The sequence below is a fragment of the Ceratotherium simum genome, chromosome 7 (genome assembly GCF_057802395.1).
Source record: "Ceratotherium simum simum isolate JZ-2026a chromosome 7, ASM5780239v1, whole genome shotgun sequence".
Classification (NCBI taxonomy): Eukaryota; Metazoa; Chordata; class Mammalia; order Perissodactyla; family Rhinocerotidae; genus Ceratotherium; species Ceratotherium simum.
In genome coordinates, this window is record NC_141906.1 from 71093784 (window position 1) to 71111954 (window position 18171).

Sequence of the window (18171 nt, forward strand, 5' to 3'; positions counted from 1 at the left end):
TCAAGAGATGTTAAGGAAGTAAAATCTTCTCCAATGACAATGAATGGGTGCATGCATGTATGCATGAATGAATGAGATGAGGAGCTTGAATGAATGAATGAATGAATGAAAGAAGTAGAGGATGAGTTCCGAATTCTAGCCTGAATGATGGGTGGATAATTGTCACCTTCACAGATAGCCAGCCAAGGGAGGGGATCAGATTGGGGTGGAAAGATAAGGAGTTCATGTTTAGGAGTGATATGGTCTTAAGAATACCTTCCATCATTCCAGCTGCATAATAATGGCTTAAGAAATTGGAATCTTTTGGTGTTCTCAGTACTACTCCTGGAGTGAAAACGTTAAAAGCTGTCAGTCGTTAACAACCCCAGTGAAGGGCACATGTATTTGAGTTTATACTGTGTCTCCTGGTGAGTGAGCCCAGTGCTGAGCCCCAGTAGGAGGGATGGAATAGTAAGCACTGATCTTGTGTGCCAGAGAGCCGGATCTTAATCCCATGTCTGTCTTTGGGCAAGACATTTAACTCCTAGGCACTTCGGTTTCTTCTTCCACCAAGTGGGAATATGAATAAAACCTGTCCTGTCCACTCCAAGTGTGCTCATGAGGACCAAAAGCAATATATGAAAGTGCCTTGTAAGCTACGTAGAGCCGCATTGATGGAAGTTATTACATTCAATAGTCAATTGATGTCTAGTAAATGACTTGTGTTCTGGGTGATATAGGGCTACTGGCCTCCCCTCCCAGGCAGTTAGGGGCCAGGGCTAAGCATGAAGCAGCGGGGATCAAAGACTGAGTCTTGGGTGAAAGCAGCCGAGAAGCAAGGGACTGTTTGAAACACTGCATTAAGAATAAGAACCAGTTCTGGAGTGAAGGGTCTGCAAAGAAAGACAGTCAGAACCCTACTGGGTCCAGGTGGCAGAATTCAGAGAGATACCAGAGGTCATAGAGGCATTGGGATGGCACCTTTTGTAGGTTGCCTGTGGCGCTGGAAGGAAGGGAGTTATTGAGGTTCTCAGGCCAACGGGGGCTGAGGGCTTTATGACCCACCTTTGTGACATAGTCCCAAAGGCTTTGGGAAGGCTCCCTCCCCACACTGTCTTCCTCATTGCCTGCTAATGATGCCTGAAAGTGTATGCAAAATGCATTCCTTGAGCTATTTTATTGTTACTACTAATAAAACTAATAACTCAAGGAGTTCGTATCATACCTCCAGTCTATGTAGCCCTTTCTTATATCTCTTTTAAGTCTCTCAGCAACACTGTGAAGTGTTATTCTCCCATTTTGTAATGAGGAAACTTGTCTAATTACAAGAGATAAAAACAAAGAGATTAAAAAATTTAAAAAACAAAGATTGGGTTTTGGATACAGGATTTCAGTGGGGAAAATCTAGGACAAAATACCAATAGACAGTATATAATTTTAAGTGTTATAACTCCAAATCTATACCCATTCTCTTCAGCACAATTACTCTCCTAGTCGTTTAATTAAACCAAAGAACCAGCTTTTGGTTTTGCTGTTTTCTGTGGGCACCAGGGATACAGCAATGAGCGAGACAGCTCACAGGCCAGCAGGAAGCATTTGTGGCTCAAATGATGGTGACCGTAGAGAGGTTTTACTAGGCTGTGGCTGAGGCTCCTGAACACCTCTCAGCAAAAGTTGGCCAAGTTCATGAATCTGCATTTGATTGCCTACTTCTCTACGCATCTTAGCCACACACGTCTTCAGTTATACTGCATTTATTTCTAATTCCTCACCACCTGCTGCACCTGGCATTTGCTCGTATTCCTTCTCTGGGTTCTGCGTGCTGAACAGATATGGTGTGGGGCAAACCTCCGCTCTCCATGTTCTCAAGATCATTGTTTACTTGCTCAGTCTGGAGCCCACACCAAGCCCCAGACTCCTTTGTAATTAAAATCCTTCTCATGCAGAGATTTAGCGGATGTTCGGTAATCCCTTTACTCAGACTACCAGTGTTCATTTTGTAGCTGCAAATTGTCTCACTCGTCTTAAAGTCAAGTTGTGTATTCTGAAATCAATTTTAACTCAATCTTGCCAGATATTTTACGGCTCAATCACAGTGAACTCATAGTGCCCCTGACCTTGGTGCCCCACACACTGAGGCCACACACACAATGGTGGGTAAGTGGTACAAGAACACAGAGCACTGGCTTTGAAGTCAGCTACTAATTATACTAATTTTAGGGTCTGGGTTTGAATCCAGACCCCTTTGTTTACAGCTCTGTGGCCTTGAGTAAGCCACTTCACTACTCTGGGTCTCAGTTCCTTCAGCTATAAATTAATGCTGATAACTCCTGCCACGGGGCTGCTGTCAGGATGGATTGAGATCATGCATGTGGAGTGCTTAGTTCTGCCAGGCACACAATTGGTGGTCAATAAATTGTAGCAGTTATTATTATTATAATTATTGCTTTGTTATAATTATTTACGGTTGGAAGATCTGGAACTTCGACTCAAGCCTTCTGTCTCGACACAAATAGCCACACCAAGCAATTAACACCTTATGGTGACTTATTTAGCAAAACTTTTCTCATTTGACAAATAGCTAAGAATAACTTGTTACAGAGTGAGGAAGGAGAGAGGGAGGGAGGAGAAGACCCTAGGCCAGATATTTCCCTTTGTTAGGACCCAGCTGTAGCATGGGGACCAGGAGAAGGAGGGAGAAGGGGACAGCATGGAGGGTAGATTACACTTGAAGAGAAGAGTCCTCACGTGTCGTGAGTGCCTACTACGTGCTTACCACTTTCCATGGATGACCCCTGCACGGTAGATGTTCTTATCTGCATTTTGCAGGTGAGCAGGCTAAAGTTCAGAGAGATTACTGACCTGCCCAAGATTGCCCAACCGGTATGTGGCCAAATCAGGATTTGAACCCAGGACTGTCTTATTTCAAAACCTGTGCTCTTTCTACTACATTCTGCTGTCTTCTGAGATTGCCACGTTGCGCAACTCCAGGGGCCACCTTTCACATTGCCATCCGTGTAAATGGCCCTGGGAGTTGTACAGTGTAGTGGTCATGTCTGCTGAGATCAGAGGTGTGGTGTCAGTTACGAGGCTGTTGCAAAGGAGAAATGTTGAAGGTGCCCCGGTGGGACTGGAAAGGAAAGGACAGATTCAGGAGACATTTAGGAGAAAGATTTGACAGAATTGGCCACTGGCTGGATGTGGAGTTAAAAGAAGAGGGATTTGAGCTGCCTTTGAAGTTTCTAGCTTATGTGGCTAGGGGAACAATAATGTGCTTAGTGGTTTAGGAATGCAAGGGAGAAGCGGCAGCTGGGCAGAGAGGACATCATAGAATGCCACCTCCCCTACCTCCCCATTTCATCTGGGCATAGGCCCAGGTGGTGAAGGGTTAGGAAATGGACTTGACCCAAGGACACAGTCTGGACCTGTGCTTTGGTTTCCTGATTTTCTCCTTAAAGTCAAGCACAGAAACTGAATCTGGATCATTAAAACCTCTTGTGCTTTTGGCTCTAGTCAACTGATCTTGCCCCCCACTCACAGCCTGCCCTTGCTCCTGGCTTGGTGACTGTAGAGCCATGGAGAGGTCCCTGCAGCTGACTGGTGAGTGGGTGCTTGTAGGTAAACCAGGACACTGGAAATGTCACACCTGCTGGGGAAAGTGAGGGACACTCAGCTGAAACCATGATGCCTTTCCACGTTGCTCTCAAGTCATTATCCATGAGGCATTCCTTCTACGCCTGTTGAAAACACCCTTCTTCCCAGGGTAACACTCCCCTGTATTCATTTGTAGCTGTGACATGACCTTCAACAGTAGTTATTTGGTTCCCTGCAAATCGTTGTATACACAAGAATTCACACACATGCACACACATACACTCAGAGACACGTGCATGCATGCACATTTTAAAATTTTGTAATGAGAAAGCCCAGTGGTAAGAAAACAAGCTGTCAGGAATTTGTTTTTCAAAATACAATCAGGGGTTGGTACAAATTCTACTCGTGTTCTTACACCTTCTGTAAGGGTAAGACTGTATGATTAGTGATCAGACTTGGGCACGGTGAGGACCCCAGGGCACTGAAATGTCTTCAAACAACAGTCTTCAACAAGCAATTACCAAACAGCTTCCAGGTATCAGGTACTATGCCTGGTGCAGCATGGAGTTCAAAAGAGAGGCAGACACATCTCTGCTCTCCGGGAACACACAGGCCTTTGGAGAGAAAGGCCACATGCATGACAAGGTGACAGCAGTACAAGGGCTGTCACAAAGCCATGCACACTTGCAGTAACTGAAGATTTGGTCTTGGGCTCTGCCCCACACTTGGCCTTGCCAGATGGCCATTTGCTCTGTTCTTCATCAGGTTCCCTTCGTGCCATGACGATGTAATCTACTCCCCTTGGGAGTAGGGACCCACGGATTTTCCTTCCTGAGACATTTATAAGAAGAGAATCAAGGTCACCCTGAGAACCTGTGACACCCCAGGGCTCCCAGCCCTTTCTCACTTCAATTAAGGTCACAGCCAGGTAGCATGGCTGGGGGAGCACAGGAAACCTGAGTGAGCCAGGTGTGTGTGCTTCGTTAGAGCTCGTGGAGGGCAGCAGGAACCAGATGGCCATTAATCCCCTCCAATCCTGAAATCTGTTCATTTTATGAAATATCCTTCTCAACAAAATGTCTCCACCAGTTGATTTGGGTTTATAATACATGTTTCCTTGAATATGTTTAGAGTATCATTTCCCAAAGTTCTGTAGAACACTACTGCAAGACATTCACAGGTTTTGGGGAAAAAAAGAGTCCAATGGTCAATATGTTTGGAAGGTTCTGGATTAAACAAAATTAAATAAGCTGCTTCACTGCAGAGCTTCTTTAAACCTTTACTATGCTAGCATGCTTTATGAATCTTGAAAAGGTGGATGTAATACATGTTTTCTAACCTTATTCGAACATGGAACCTTGTTCTCATGAAATTTCTGTTAACATCCTCTGGAAAAGCTAGTGTCCTGAGGAACACACTTTGGGAAATATTGATTTAGAAGATTTTCGTTGTGTAGAAACCCATATTAGTTTAGAAACCAGCCTTCAATAGCAGCAGGAGAGTCTAAGTTTAGGCATGAAGCATTTCCTAACTGTGAGGATGCCTAGGGAGTAGAGTCCTAGAGTGTCCTGGGAAATTATGATAAGAGAACACACTACCTGGTTTCTTGTCATTTTACAAGCTCTCCCATGAGTCATTATAAATAGAATGAATTATCAAGGAAGCTCCTGGATCTTTTTGTCTTAAGCGGAACTTTGAAAATAGGATATAATTGAGGGATAAGAAGGTAGGAATTAAAAGGCAAGAAGATTAGACAGAATGCCTTCTGGATGGGCTGTCTCTAAGTGTCTGTAATTAACTCATTCATTCTTACTCTGCCCAGAACATACATTTGAAGGAAACACCTTCCTAACTCAGGTTTCCAAGACAAGGGGATCTAAAGCAGGAGAGGGCCAGAGCTGCCTGAGATCTTGTGGTAGTATTTCAGTGACTACCGTATGTTGAGCACTTCTCACGTGCCAGATATGATGCTAAGCCTTTGCACACATCTTACATGTTCCTTGAAATAGCCTATGAGGTTGCTGTCATTATGGTTCCCATTTTACAAAATGAGGATCTGAAGCTGAAAGAGATTAAAGACCTCTCTTAAGGTCATACATCCAGTATGGTGTAGAACCGGGATTTGAACACCAAAGCCCCTATCCACTCTATCCCCCCTAGTGCCACTGTGAATCTGTAGACATCCAGGACATCGGGGCTTTCTTGAAATGGGCCTCCTTCCATCAGGCTGTGCATGTGGGGAGAGGATAGAGGAGGGGTGATGAGCTGCCCACATTGACAAGGAAGCCAAGGGAGAGGGGCCATCTTCCATTTCCCCCCACACCAACCATGACTGGTGAGGCCTCTCAGTTGCCTAGCAGCAGCCTGGCTCTGCAACCCCACCACCTCCCCCTTGCCAGATGCATCTCTTCTCATGAGCCATCTGCTCCCTCGTGCCTGCTGATAGCCCACAGTGCATGGGCAGCTGCCCTGTTAGAGAGATAGGAGATAATATCAGCTTATGAATCAATATGTTCTCTGGCATGTCCATGTTTGCCTAATAGGAATGTGGCAGGATCCAAAATACACTTAATCCTCATCCGACTCCACACTGTCAAGGGCTGGTGGCTCCAAAGGAATCTTGGTAACTTCAGTCTGCAAGCTGTGGCTAATGAGGCTAGACTCTGAGCAGGGGAGCTCAGGCCTGCAGCCTGAGGCCTTGGTGGTGGCTATAGATGAGAGTGAGGATGTAGGGGATGTGCCAAGGGCCTGGAGGAGCTAAGTCTTAAGAAAAGGAGACCAGCTGAAGAAAAGCAATGTTTCTGCCTAGCCAGAAAGTAAGCCCAAGGCACCTGCCATCTGTCAAGTCAGGCTGAGTGGCTGATGGGTTAGTCCTGGGTCTGTGTGGAGCTGCGTGCAAGGCACTTGGAATGAATGTGTGATGAATGTGACTTCAGTGCACAAAGATGACCTGACCCACATTTCAAGGCATTATTCCAGGAGCAGGGATTGGAGAGCCAAATAATCACACTCTTTTGCCTGGTTTTCCTGTGTAGAGCCAAGGGGGAGTGGGCTTGGAGGTTCAGGGCTCCGAGCTCTGCCTGCCTGAGGAGGGCAATTCTTCTCTTTATAACACTAACTGGCCTCAATGGGGCTCATGCCTGCAGGTTTTAGTTTGCTGAGATAACACCTGTCCCCAGCTGGGTGATGGGATGAGGGCCACGGGTCCTGGGAGAATTCCCTTGAGTTTTTAAATGTCACTGCCCTAGATGGGGTTTCTCTGACTGCCTCACCTAAAGTAGCAGCTCACCACTCTAACCCCCCATAGGAATCTGAAATTCTATGTATTTATCTGTTACTTACAATCTCTTTCTTCCACTAACCTGCAAGCTCCTCGAGAGTGGAAAATGTGTCTCTCTTGTTTGTATCTTCTGTGCCTAGAACATCTTCTATGCCTGTGTCTGGCACATAATAAGCTCTTAAATATTTATTAAATGAATGAAAAAAATAATAATAAATGAAGACACAAGTCTATCTGCAGACCTTCAGGTTGAGATTCTTAGAAAGGAAACTTGATTTTGTCACTTCACTCCTCTGCTGACAGTCCCTCATGATCAAGTGCACGCTCCCCAGCCTGGCATCCAGGCCCCTGTGCTCTGGCCCCTGGTGACCTCTCTAGCTTCATTTCCCACCATTCCCCTACTCCATGCATCCTCTGTGCTAACCTGGTGACTCCCAAACTTTGATGTGCATAAGACCCTGGGATCTGCTGAAAATGCAGACTCCTGGGCCTCAGCTCCAGAGACTCAGGTTCAATTGGTGTTAGATAGGGTTCAGGAGTCATCTTTTTTTTTAAAGATACCTGGGTGAGTCTGATGGCAGGTATTCTGTGGACCACACTTTCAGGAGTGATGCTTCTGTCAAAGTATACCACAGGCAGCTGGCTGAAAGGGCCACACGCTTTCTTTCCCCCATGCCTTTGTATCCATGATGACTTCTGTCTGGAATAGCTTTTGTCCATCCACATTTTCCACCTCAGAAATGCCTATGCATCCTTCAAGACTCAGCTCGAGGGTCACACCTTCTGCAGACACGGTCCTGCCTCCGCCACGCCCATTAGTGTTTCTTTCTCTCTCCATCCAGTACATCTTATGCATACCTTTCTTAGAGCTCATTCTGCTTATTTCTTTTTTTCTCTCTCCTCCCCCAACACTGTGAGCTCTCATAAGAACAATTCTTAGTTCTCTCTGGAGCCTTAGGACCTGGCAGAGTGCCTGGCAGTCAGTGTTCATTTGACTAGAAGGAGATACCCAGATGTGCTCCACAAACTCCATCTCCACACTTCTTTCCTTCCTAACTCTGCTCTGTTTCTGACTGCTGGGTCTTTCCAGGAGTTCTCACTCCAGAGAATGGACAGCCTTGTGGATGATCGTGTCAACATCCTGGGATTTTCCATTTTCAACCAATCACATGCTTTCTTCCAAGAGTTTGCCCAGAGCCTCAACCAGTCCTGGCAGGAGAACTGTGACCACGTGCCCTTCACTGGGCCTGCGGTAAGTACCCACTAGAGCCCTTCCCTGGTGCCCCTTCACCTCCACAGACTCCCTCATCAGTGGGCCAGCTGCTGGGGCACAAAACCTCCTGGAGTCCAGCCTTCTCCAGGCCCAGGTCAAAAAGAGGTGTGTAGAGTGCTGGGAAGTGGTTATAAGAGAGAAGGTGTGGGAGGTGATGAGCTGTACACAGCAAGCTTGGCAGAGGAGACAGCAGGGAGAAGGTTGTATGGAGGCACCAAGCTGTCATTTAGCAATATCCACAGCCTCCTGTGGCTGGACTCCCAGTAATCCTGTGGCTGAGAACTGCCCGAGTGAGGATCCAAGAATCCTACTATTGGAAGGGCCTCTTAGCTGATCTTCTCCTTCATTTTCCAGATAAAGAAACTGAAGCCAAGCTGGGAATGGGGGTGGGGGCATGGGGGTCTTGTTTAAGGGCAAACACCAAGTCTTTTGCAGAGTGAAACTAGATTCTGAGCTGACTCCCAGTCTGGCACTCTTTCCATCGCCTGGACCACTGCCCTGAGTAGGAGCTCATCCAGAAAGCCTTCCTCTCTGCTCTCATCATGTTCTTCCTCCTTGTGTGTGTTATGGAAGCAAAGGTTTCCCTGGCATTCTCCATTGGGTCTGATGTCCTTACTCTGTGGGGCAGGGCAAGTACATCTTCTTGTGTCCATCTGTTAAAAAGCAGGTTCCCAGGAGAGGGGGATTGCGTGGCTTTCTGGGTCCTGTCCTAGCCATGTTACATTTAAGCCTCCCAGAGCCCCATAAGGCAGTTCGTGTGAAGCTCACACAACTTTCTGAGGCAACTACTATCAGTAGCTCCACTTTACAGATGATGGAACTGAGGCCCAGAAAGGTTAAGTAAACAGCTCAGGGTCACACAGCTAGTGAGCAGAGGAACTAGGATCAGAACCCAGGCCATTTGGCATTACAGTTCATAGCTTTTTTTTTTTTGGTGAGGAAGATCGGCCCTGAGCTTACATCTGCCAATCCTCCTCTTTTTGCTGAGGAAGACTGGCCCTGGACTAACCTCCATGCCCATCTTCCTCTACTTTACATGGGACGCCACCACAGCATGGCTTGACAAGCGGTGCGTTGGTGCGTGCCCGGGATCCGAACCGGGGAACCCCGGGCCGCCGCAGTGGAGCGCGCGCACTTAACTGCTTGCGCCACTGGGCCGGCCCCTACAGATCATAGTTTTAACCACTGTGCCACTTTGCCTCTCTCTAGGACATCATTCCCTCGCCACACTGTACTGTAAATTGGCCTGGCAAAATGGAAGTAGTCAGTGGGTATCTGTCGAATGAATGAATGTGAGAGGTAGAATAATGATTTAGAAATAGAAAGAAATGGAAAAGAATTAGGCCCAGTAGTTGACTATGGAATTGGGTACCCTCTTGGAATGGGACGTTCTCTGGTGGGCTTTCAAAATAGGAAGGATACCTCTTTGATAAGGCAAGGACATTTCTAGGCATTGGCACACATGGGCACCTAATTAGTAGTTGGCCAAGGTGGTGACCCAGAGGTGGGCCTGCTGAAGGCAGGGGCATGGACAAAGTGACATTCCACCAAACTCTGTGCCTTTGCGATTGCGTAGCCTGGTGGAAATCTCAGGAAGAAAGGAGTAGCTAAGGGGTCAGAGCTCATACAAAGCTCAGGAAGCTTTGATTAGGGGGACAGGACAGGAGAAGGGGGCTTGAGGACTGAAGGTTATAGAGCACATCCCAACAAGGTATTTTAGACCTGCAAGAGGTACGAATCCATAGGAAGGTTTTGGCAGGGGTGAAACATCTGAAGGAAGGGGGTCCTCATCCCCACTAGATGGCTTAAGGGACAGTGAGGGATGTCCTCAGCACAGTGTTGTGGGTAGGACCAGGCCCATCCCTCCCAGCAGGAATACAAGCCCTGTCCCCCTGGTCTTGTCTGCGGTTCTTGCCGTCATCTCTCCAGTACTCTAATGAGGTGCTGACGGACTTGAAAGGCTCGCTGCACAATATTAGGAAAGGAAACAAAACTTTCTTCCTCTGCCCCAACCCAAACCATTCCACATTTGGTGTCTGGCCTAGTGAAATAAAAGGTCCCTGCGCCACATTTCCAATTTCTCTCTGGTCACGTTGACCATGAGCAGGCAGATGAGGTCCCTTGGTACCTTGTGGGGTGTTCTGTAAGGACCCGACACAAAGGCCTGGCAGTGCCTTGCACTGGGCTGTGGGGCCGACTCTGGCCACACTCACATGTGCTGAAAAGAACACTGGACTTGGAGGCACAGGACCTGGATTCAAATACTGGCCTTGCCATTTTCTTGCTGTGTGATTTTAGGTGGCTGTGTAACCCTTCTGAGCCTCAGATTCTTTTATCTATAATTTTGGGCTAATTATGCTTGACCATCTTAGAAGATGGTTGTGAAGATAAAATGGGATATGATTCTATCTTCAAGGCACAGTTATGCATCGAATGAGTTTATTTAACGTTGTATGTGCCAGATCCCAGGATAAGCATTAGTAAATATATCAGGTAGCTTTTGCAACAGAAATGCTGTGTAGCAACCAACCCCACATCTCACTAGCATACAACAATAAGCATTTATGTAGCTCATGCATCTGAGAGTCAGCTAGGGATCAGCTCATCTAAACCGGCTCAGCTGGGCAGCTCTGCTGGTCTGGCTGAGCTCACTCCATGAGTGGGGGTTGGCTAATCTAGGCTGGGGCAGCTCTGCTCCACGTACCTCTCATCCTTCCCCTGGCCCAGTGGGCTAGCCTGGCATATTCTCATGGTGGTGGCACACGGGTGGCAAAGCAAGTAGAAACACACAAGACCTCTTAGTCGAGGCTCCCAGAAGGGGCATGCTGGGACTTCCACCTCGTTTTGTTGACCAAAGAGAGCCACATACACAAACTCAAAGTCAGGGAATGAGGAAACCTACTCTACCCTTTTAGAGGGGAAAAATGCAAAGTCACATGGCAAAGAGCCTGAGTACAGAGCAGGGTGAAGGATGGGGGCCCGTTGGGAAGTCCATCACATAGAAGAGCCAGTCGCCGTCCCCTGGGTCCACAATCTGGGGAGGAGATCTGCCTCCACCTCTAGGAAAATGGTCCCGAGAGGTCTGCTGCCCCTGTGGAAGCATGGGGAAGCCCCTTGTTCTGCCTAGAGAGGTCAGGGAAGGCTTTCTAGAGGAGGGGGAAGCAAATACCTTGCTGCTGCTCATTTACTGTGTGGGATGCTGAGCAGAGTATGAAGGCATCGTGGATGGAGCAGAGGCTGGATGCTGAATTGCTCCTTGACCTGGAGAGGGGGCTCCATCGCGTGGAAGCAGCCCGGGCAGTTTAAAAGATGCAAAACTCTGGCCTCATTCTTCTCCTTCCCAATCCATCTAGTCTCAGACCTCCCTAGGCCTCAGCATCTTACTCTCCCCAAGAATGTCTGGGGGGCATTCGGGGAGCAGGAGGTTCTCCCTCATGCTGGGGGTGGAGAACAAGAGGGAAGGGCTGTGCCATGCCCACTGCAGGCTACGTCAGAGGGGCCGTGTGAGGAGAGCGTGCGAGCCTTAGAACTGGTCATGGGGAGGGGACAACCAGTCCTGGGTCGCCGATTCTGCTTCTGCTTCAGTCAGCTCTCTCTTAGGCCCTTTGGTTTTCTTGGCAGTAAGATGGGGACGTGTGTTCTTTGTAGCTTAGGAGGCCGGGGCGCTCGTTCCCTTTGCTTTCATCTCTGCACAGAGCTGAGGAATACTGTAGCACGTCCCGAGAAATTCTCCCACCTTGACCTCTTTTTCCTCCTTGTGGCATCCTAATAACAAATAAGAGCGGTCATGCACCCCTTTTTGACAAATGAGGAAACTGAGGCACAGAAGAGTTAGGTGGTGGGCCGTGAGTCTCCAGAAGTTGGTACTCCAGGGCAGCCTGGACTGGAGCCTGAATCTGCCTTCTGGTGCCGGAGCATCTTCCATCCACAGTCTCTGTGGCCCCCGAGGAGGAAGGGTAGGTGTTATGGAAACTCCTCACCTCACATTCGGAAAGCAAGCTCACAGCTTCAAACAGCAACAAATCTTCCCGAAGGCTTCTCACTTTAGAAACTACCTTTTGAAAAGCGGTGCCTCTTCCTGTCTCTTTGGGGGCTGAAATTCCCAGCACAAACAGCCCAGCTCTTTCATTTGCTGGGGAGCTGAAGACGAGAAATAGTCAGTTCGCAGAAAGCACAGCTTGGTTTTGTCTCCCCATCCAGCTTTCTAGAAAGGCTGCAACCAGCTCCCGCATCAGTGGGGACCTGCTGTACTTCCCTCTCTCTCCTCCCTCCACTGCCCTCCTCCCTCTCCCTTTCTCCTCTCCCATCCTCTCTCCATCTCAGTTCTGTTCTTGCTTCCCTTTCCACCTTCCCCTCCCTCCATAGCTTCCTTTCTTTCTCTTCCTCTTTCTCTCCTACACTCGATGTTCCTTATTCGCTCTTAGAATTTTTTCTCTCCTCTTTCTTTTCCTCCTGACTTGTGTGTGTCTCCCTCCCTTCCTCACCTCCCGGCAGTATTCTGGCTGGCAGTATTCCAGGTGGGGCTTGCTGGAAAGAGGGTCCAGTTCTAAGAGCTGGAAGAGGGAGTGGCTGAACCAAGGGGTACCCATAAAGGAAAGCTCCGTGCCACCCACCCAGGCTGTACGTGCCCGGTGGCTGATAGCAAGCTGCAAATGTGCTTCTTGCTAGAGACCCCACGAGCAGAGGAAGGAGTGTTGTGAATGGAGACACATACTCACCAGTTTCACATGCCATTCCCATTAATCACGCTGCAAAGAACGAAAATTGTGGGAAATCATTAAAATTACAGATGGCTAGATTAAGTAATTAGAATTTAGGCTAAAACAGATGTTTGTAATTAAGTGTTTATTTCATTGAATAAAACCCAGATTGTAAGAACTGTTCCATGAGATTTTAATGGTTCCTGTCCTGGTATTATATTGGGGTGCAGAGTTTAAGCTACAGAGGTTCAGAGACAAATGAACATCCCAGAGGACCCTGGGAATCCAGTGATCTGGAGGGTGTCAGAGAGATGAGGGTTACGGGTGTGTGTTTAGAAGATATTCTTGCTTTTATTTCAGAGGAGGGCGAAGAAACTCAGCCACGGCTCCCTGAGTCAGACTGATTCATCTTAATTTATACAGAGTCTTTCATTCCCCTAAACAATTTACAAACAGCTCAAAAGAAAAAAACAATGAAGAATCAAATGAAAATATAAAAACAAGAGAATCAAGGGTTCCTTGCCAAGCAACGTTTTGGTGCCAAGAAAGAGGAGAGGATTTTAAATGAGAATTGAGCCATTTGGGGAATTTAATATGCAGAAGAGACAGGGACAGAGAAGCAGAGACAAGTCCAAGAGGCACGCACACACAGATGGGAACGGAAGCCACAGAAAGACAGAGGGGGATCGTGAGAGGGAAGGGAAATGGATGGAAGGCGGGGAGGAGCGGAGATGGCAGGGCCTATGGGCCCAGAAGTAAGACCCAGCGCTGTTTTGGTACCAGAACCGCTTTCCCCAACTGCAGTCCCAAATGCTTTCCAGAGTTAAATTAGTAAATAATAGCAGAGGGAGAAAGCAATTAGGAGAGCAAAAAGATGCTTCGGGATGGAGCTCTGGAGTGAGATGGAAGAGTTGATGAGGCAGAGATTACAGGCCCTCACAGCATCGGAGGTGAAATTGGGTGAGGGAAGGAGATTGGAGACTAGGGGGATATAAGCTGGAGGAGCGAGGGATGGGAGGCAAGGTCTCAGAGAAGCAGTTGGAGGATCCTGGTGAGAGGCCAGGGCAGATTGCCAGGAGCCTGCGAGAGGGGCAGTAGTGTTATGTGTGAGGGACCTTGAGGAGACTGAACTGCGAGGAGATGTTCAGGGTTTAGGAGGTTTCAGCTCATATCAGCCAAGGCTGAAACGCAGAGAGCAGAGCATACTGGGGACAGAGCCCAGAGCATACTGGGGACATGTTACTCGTGCCACCTCTCTGAAGGCAATAGACAGATGGAGAGGAGACAGGAACCTTGAGGATGGTCCTTCTATCCACTCTCTTCCCCCACCATCCCTTGCTAGAGTTGTAATTACTAGAAGCACTCAAAGAATCTTGAAGACCCCAGAGTTCGAGATGCCAAAGCACACTGCAAACATGCACACACTGATCTCCCAGCATCCGGATTATTTGCTAATAAGAGAGCATCAGCCAAGAAAACCGCATCCCAGATGGAGTGGGAATAGCGACAACCATGTGGCAGGAAAGAGCTTGGGGCCTGGTGGGAGGATGTGAGAAATGGCGTGGTGAGCTGTGTCTGCGAGTCTGCAGTGATTGGGGTCTCTCGGGAGCCAGCGTGCAGCCTTGTGAGAAGAAGAGGCCTTTAGAGAGAGGATGAGGCCCACGCCTCTCTGGGGGCCTAGGGCAACAATGCCCATGGGAGGAAGGGGGTCCTCGGGGCCTCCGGACCAGTTAGTATACTCTCAGCTTCCAGTGATGGAAATCCTGAACTGCCTTATACAAAAAAAGGAGATATGTTATCTCATGTCACCACAAGTCAAGAGGTAGGGCTGATTCCAGAGTGACACCATTGGAAACCCACGTTCCTTGCATCTCTGCTATGTCACCCTTGGTGTCAACTTCATCCTCAGGCTGGAGCCTAGATGGCTGCCACAGGTCCAGGTATCACGTCCTGACAAAGTGATGTCCAGAGGAGGAGGAAGGACTGCCTCTCTTAGAGACAGGAAGCTCTTCTGAGAAACAACTCCTCACTCCAGGCCTCAGTTCATGTCTCATTGGTCAGAAGTGAGCCACTTGCCTAGTCCCAAATCACATGTTGGCAGGGGGGATGGGATGACTCTTGGACCACTCAGCGTCACCTGGGAGCCAGGGCTGGATCAGCCACTCGTGAAGCACACGGCTGCTTGGGGGAGGGGAGGACACCAGAAGGAAATGGGGGTTCTGTTAGGCAGGAAGAAGGGCAGAATGGTGCTAGGTAGGAACTGATGGTACCTTTCACTGCCCGCTCTGTCCTGCCCCGATAGTCCTGTTCCAGCAAAAGTTCCAAATGGCTCTTAACTGAGGGGCTAAGATGAGGACAACCAGTCAGACCAGGAGGCAAACTGGGTGATGACCAAACCCAGGGCAGCAGACAAGCCTGCCCACCACCCTTCCCTGCCCCCAGTATCTCATGCTCCTGTCTGCTGTTGAGAAGGTAACCACGTCTAGAAAGATTGCCCCACGTTGTCCTGGGAGGCTAGGCACAGGAATAAATCTGATAGAGCAGTGACACACCCCTGGCTTCTTGAGAGGAGCCTTGTCAAGAAGCAAGGTGGAAAGACAATGCTGCAGAGAGGGGTGGAAACCAGCCTGGGGAAGGGGTGCTGGGGTTCCAGTCCTGGCCCTACCACTGTCTTGCCTGGTGACTTTGGGCAAGAGGAGAACTCTTTGAGCCTCAGTTTCTTCATTTGTAAAATGAGAGCGTTGGACTAGTTGATTTCTAGGATCCCTTCCAGTTCTAACACTCCATGATTTTGAGAATCTCAGAATGGAGAGAATAACTAACTGGGAGGCAGGGGAGAAGGTGGGACAGAAATTAGTTTATAGTATCATTTAAATAGCCAAACTGAAGGATCTAGAAGCCAATGTCAATAGGGGTAACTAATTGCCCCTCAGGTAGATATTTGTCTAAAGCGGAAAGAGAGAGTCTGTAGCATTCATAATTTCCATATGTCCTTTTGGCAAGGAAATGTGAGAGGTCCATTAATAAAGGAGCCACGTGTGCCCATGGGAAAATGAATTCTGTGCAAAGGACATAGGCTTGCTGGGAAGCTTCAAGTGCCACACAGGTGAGCCTCGAATCAAATGAAGAAGGAGCTAAGCTGCGAAAGAGAAGGGCAGTGGGGTGGAGGAGAGAGTGGACGATGATGGATGGAGGGATTCGACAGAGTCTACTGGTCAGCGCGGCTCAGCAGGACTGCAGAGGTGTCTGCTGATCCTGCTTGTGAGATTTAGGTGCCCTTACCTGCTTGGTCTTCAGGTGACAGGTGGCTTGGGACCAGGTGACAGAAAGGAGGGGTGATGGAGCTGGGAGGGCAGAAGACCCAATGGAGGCAGAGGGGACACAATGGCTCCTGCCTGGCGGGATGTCTTGGCGGAGAATGGGAGGTGTTGGGGTCCACAGTACCTGCCCGATTGTAGGGGCTGAGTAAATGTGGGAAGAAAGAAAAGAAGCAGGTGGAAGGAAGGAAAGAAGGATCAAGACAGGGAGGGAGAGAGAGGGCGAGGGAGGAGGAAAGAATACACTGGCCAGGCAGTTTTCCAATGCTAGTGAACTTGGATTGGGGCAGAGAACTTTATTTGGCTGTTTTTCCCTGTAATTGCCTTTCAGAAGTCAGCTCACTCAGCTCCTTTTACGGCCTCCTTGCCCAAAATGTAGCAAAACTGGGAAGGAAATAAGTCGCTCTTCCCAGTCTGTTTTCTGCCCTGTAGCTCCCTGTTCTTACTACTCCTCAGAGCCTTAGTTCAGCCAACACCTGCTTCCAGAGCACCTGCTGACACCTGTCTGCACCTGGGGGTGCACAGCCCCCACCCTCAGGGATGGTGACTCCTGATACTCGCAGTGTACAGAGCACTTTTAGTGACCCGTGAGGCAGGGACACTGACTCTCGTTTACAGGGAACTGTTGCTCACTCCGTGCAGCATGCAGATCACTCAGCACATAAGCGAGGCCTGGGATCTAGACTCTGGGTTTAAAGAAACTCCGTGTTCCTTTAGTGTTAGTTTCTCCTGCACCTCGCCGTCTCAAGCTGCTTACACGCTGTCCGCAGAGCTTGAAAAATCCAGGAGGTCACAAGACGGACTCCCTGCCTCCAGCCTGGGAGGATCTGGTGTCCCAGGGCCCAGCCAGGTAGGAGGAAGGTTGTAAGAAGTCCCGTGGAGAGTGCTCTCGATGGTTTCTTCTGTTGAAAGAAGGGGCTTGGAAGAGACGGTATTGCACTGCCCGTGGTGGAGTGTCACAGCTCAGTGGAGGAACTTGCTTTTAATGGGGAGGTGGGTGGACTTCAGCGCCCGACATCGCTCCTCCACAGGGCCTGTGCCTGCCTTCCCGGGCCTTCCCTCAGCACCCCTGCACAGTGTTGATCCTGTAGTCGTTTATAGTCAGTAGGCTTCTCTTGTCAGGGACCTTAAGTATATTAACACAGCAGAGTGATGTCACCTCCTTCAATGGCACATTCCCCAAGGACAGCTGTCTTCTGTTTTTCTGCTCTCCTACTATCTCCACCCAAACACCTCAGCCTTCAGCTTTCCAAAGGCTGCAAACATCCAGTTAACTCAATGTAGTGTTCATACTGAGCCTTGTGGACAGAGTTCACCCAAAATTTAATTCGATTCAAGAAATATGTCTTGGGGGCCTACCACATGCCAGGTCCCGGTGCTAGATGCTACTATGCAGGATATAGAGATTAAGGTCCTGCGTGTTCCTGCTGCAAGAGCCTGCAATTTAATAGGGAGAGGAAAATATGGACAAACAGCTGCACTGGCCTCTTGCCCTGGCTTTAAGGCCTCCACAGCCTGACCCCTGCCTCCTTTCTGCTTTTTTGCTTCTTCGCCTCCCATCCTCGTCTCCAGGTGTGCTCCACACTTCCACCTCTCTGTCTTTGCTCATCCAGTTCCACCTCTGGAATGCCTTCCTCCCTTCCCCAGCTGCTCCCCACTCCCAGATCCAACAACCATCTACCAAAATCCTTCAGGGGTCAGTTCCAATGCTGCGTCTTCCATGAAACATTTTCTTGATCACACAACCAGATAAGATATCTTCCTCCTTGTACCCTTACAGGCCTTTGCGGGTCCATCTCCCTCAGTTCCATGATACCCTTATTCGTGTCCTGTCTCTCTGTACTCCCTCCCCCATTCCACTCTAATCTGTCACAGGAATAGGGTCTTACCAATCTTTGGACTTTGAACTTAACATGTGCTCCATATATACTCATAAAATTGCATAGTACAAAGTAGACTGTAATAGTGGGACCATCTGAAGAAACAATATCATGGCGGTCTCCCAGGAGGAAGTGACCTTCAGCTGAG

General features: G+C 48.7%; 1 protein-coding gene across 1 annotated transcript in view; it reads left to right on the forward strand.

Annotated features, from left to right (window-relative positions):
• GRIK4 (glutamate ionotropic receptor kainate type subunit 4) overlaps positions 1-18171 on the forward strand; it is a 292256-nt gene that overhangs the window by 170389 nt on the left and 103696 nt on the right. Inside the window, exon 7 of the mRNA XM_014785032.2 lies at positions 7944-8105. Coding sequence (XP_014640518.2) covers positions 7944-8105 — 162 coding nt within the window. The remainder of the gene's footprint in view (positions 1-7943; positions 8106-18171) is intronic.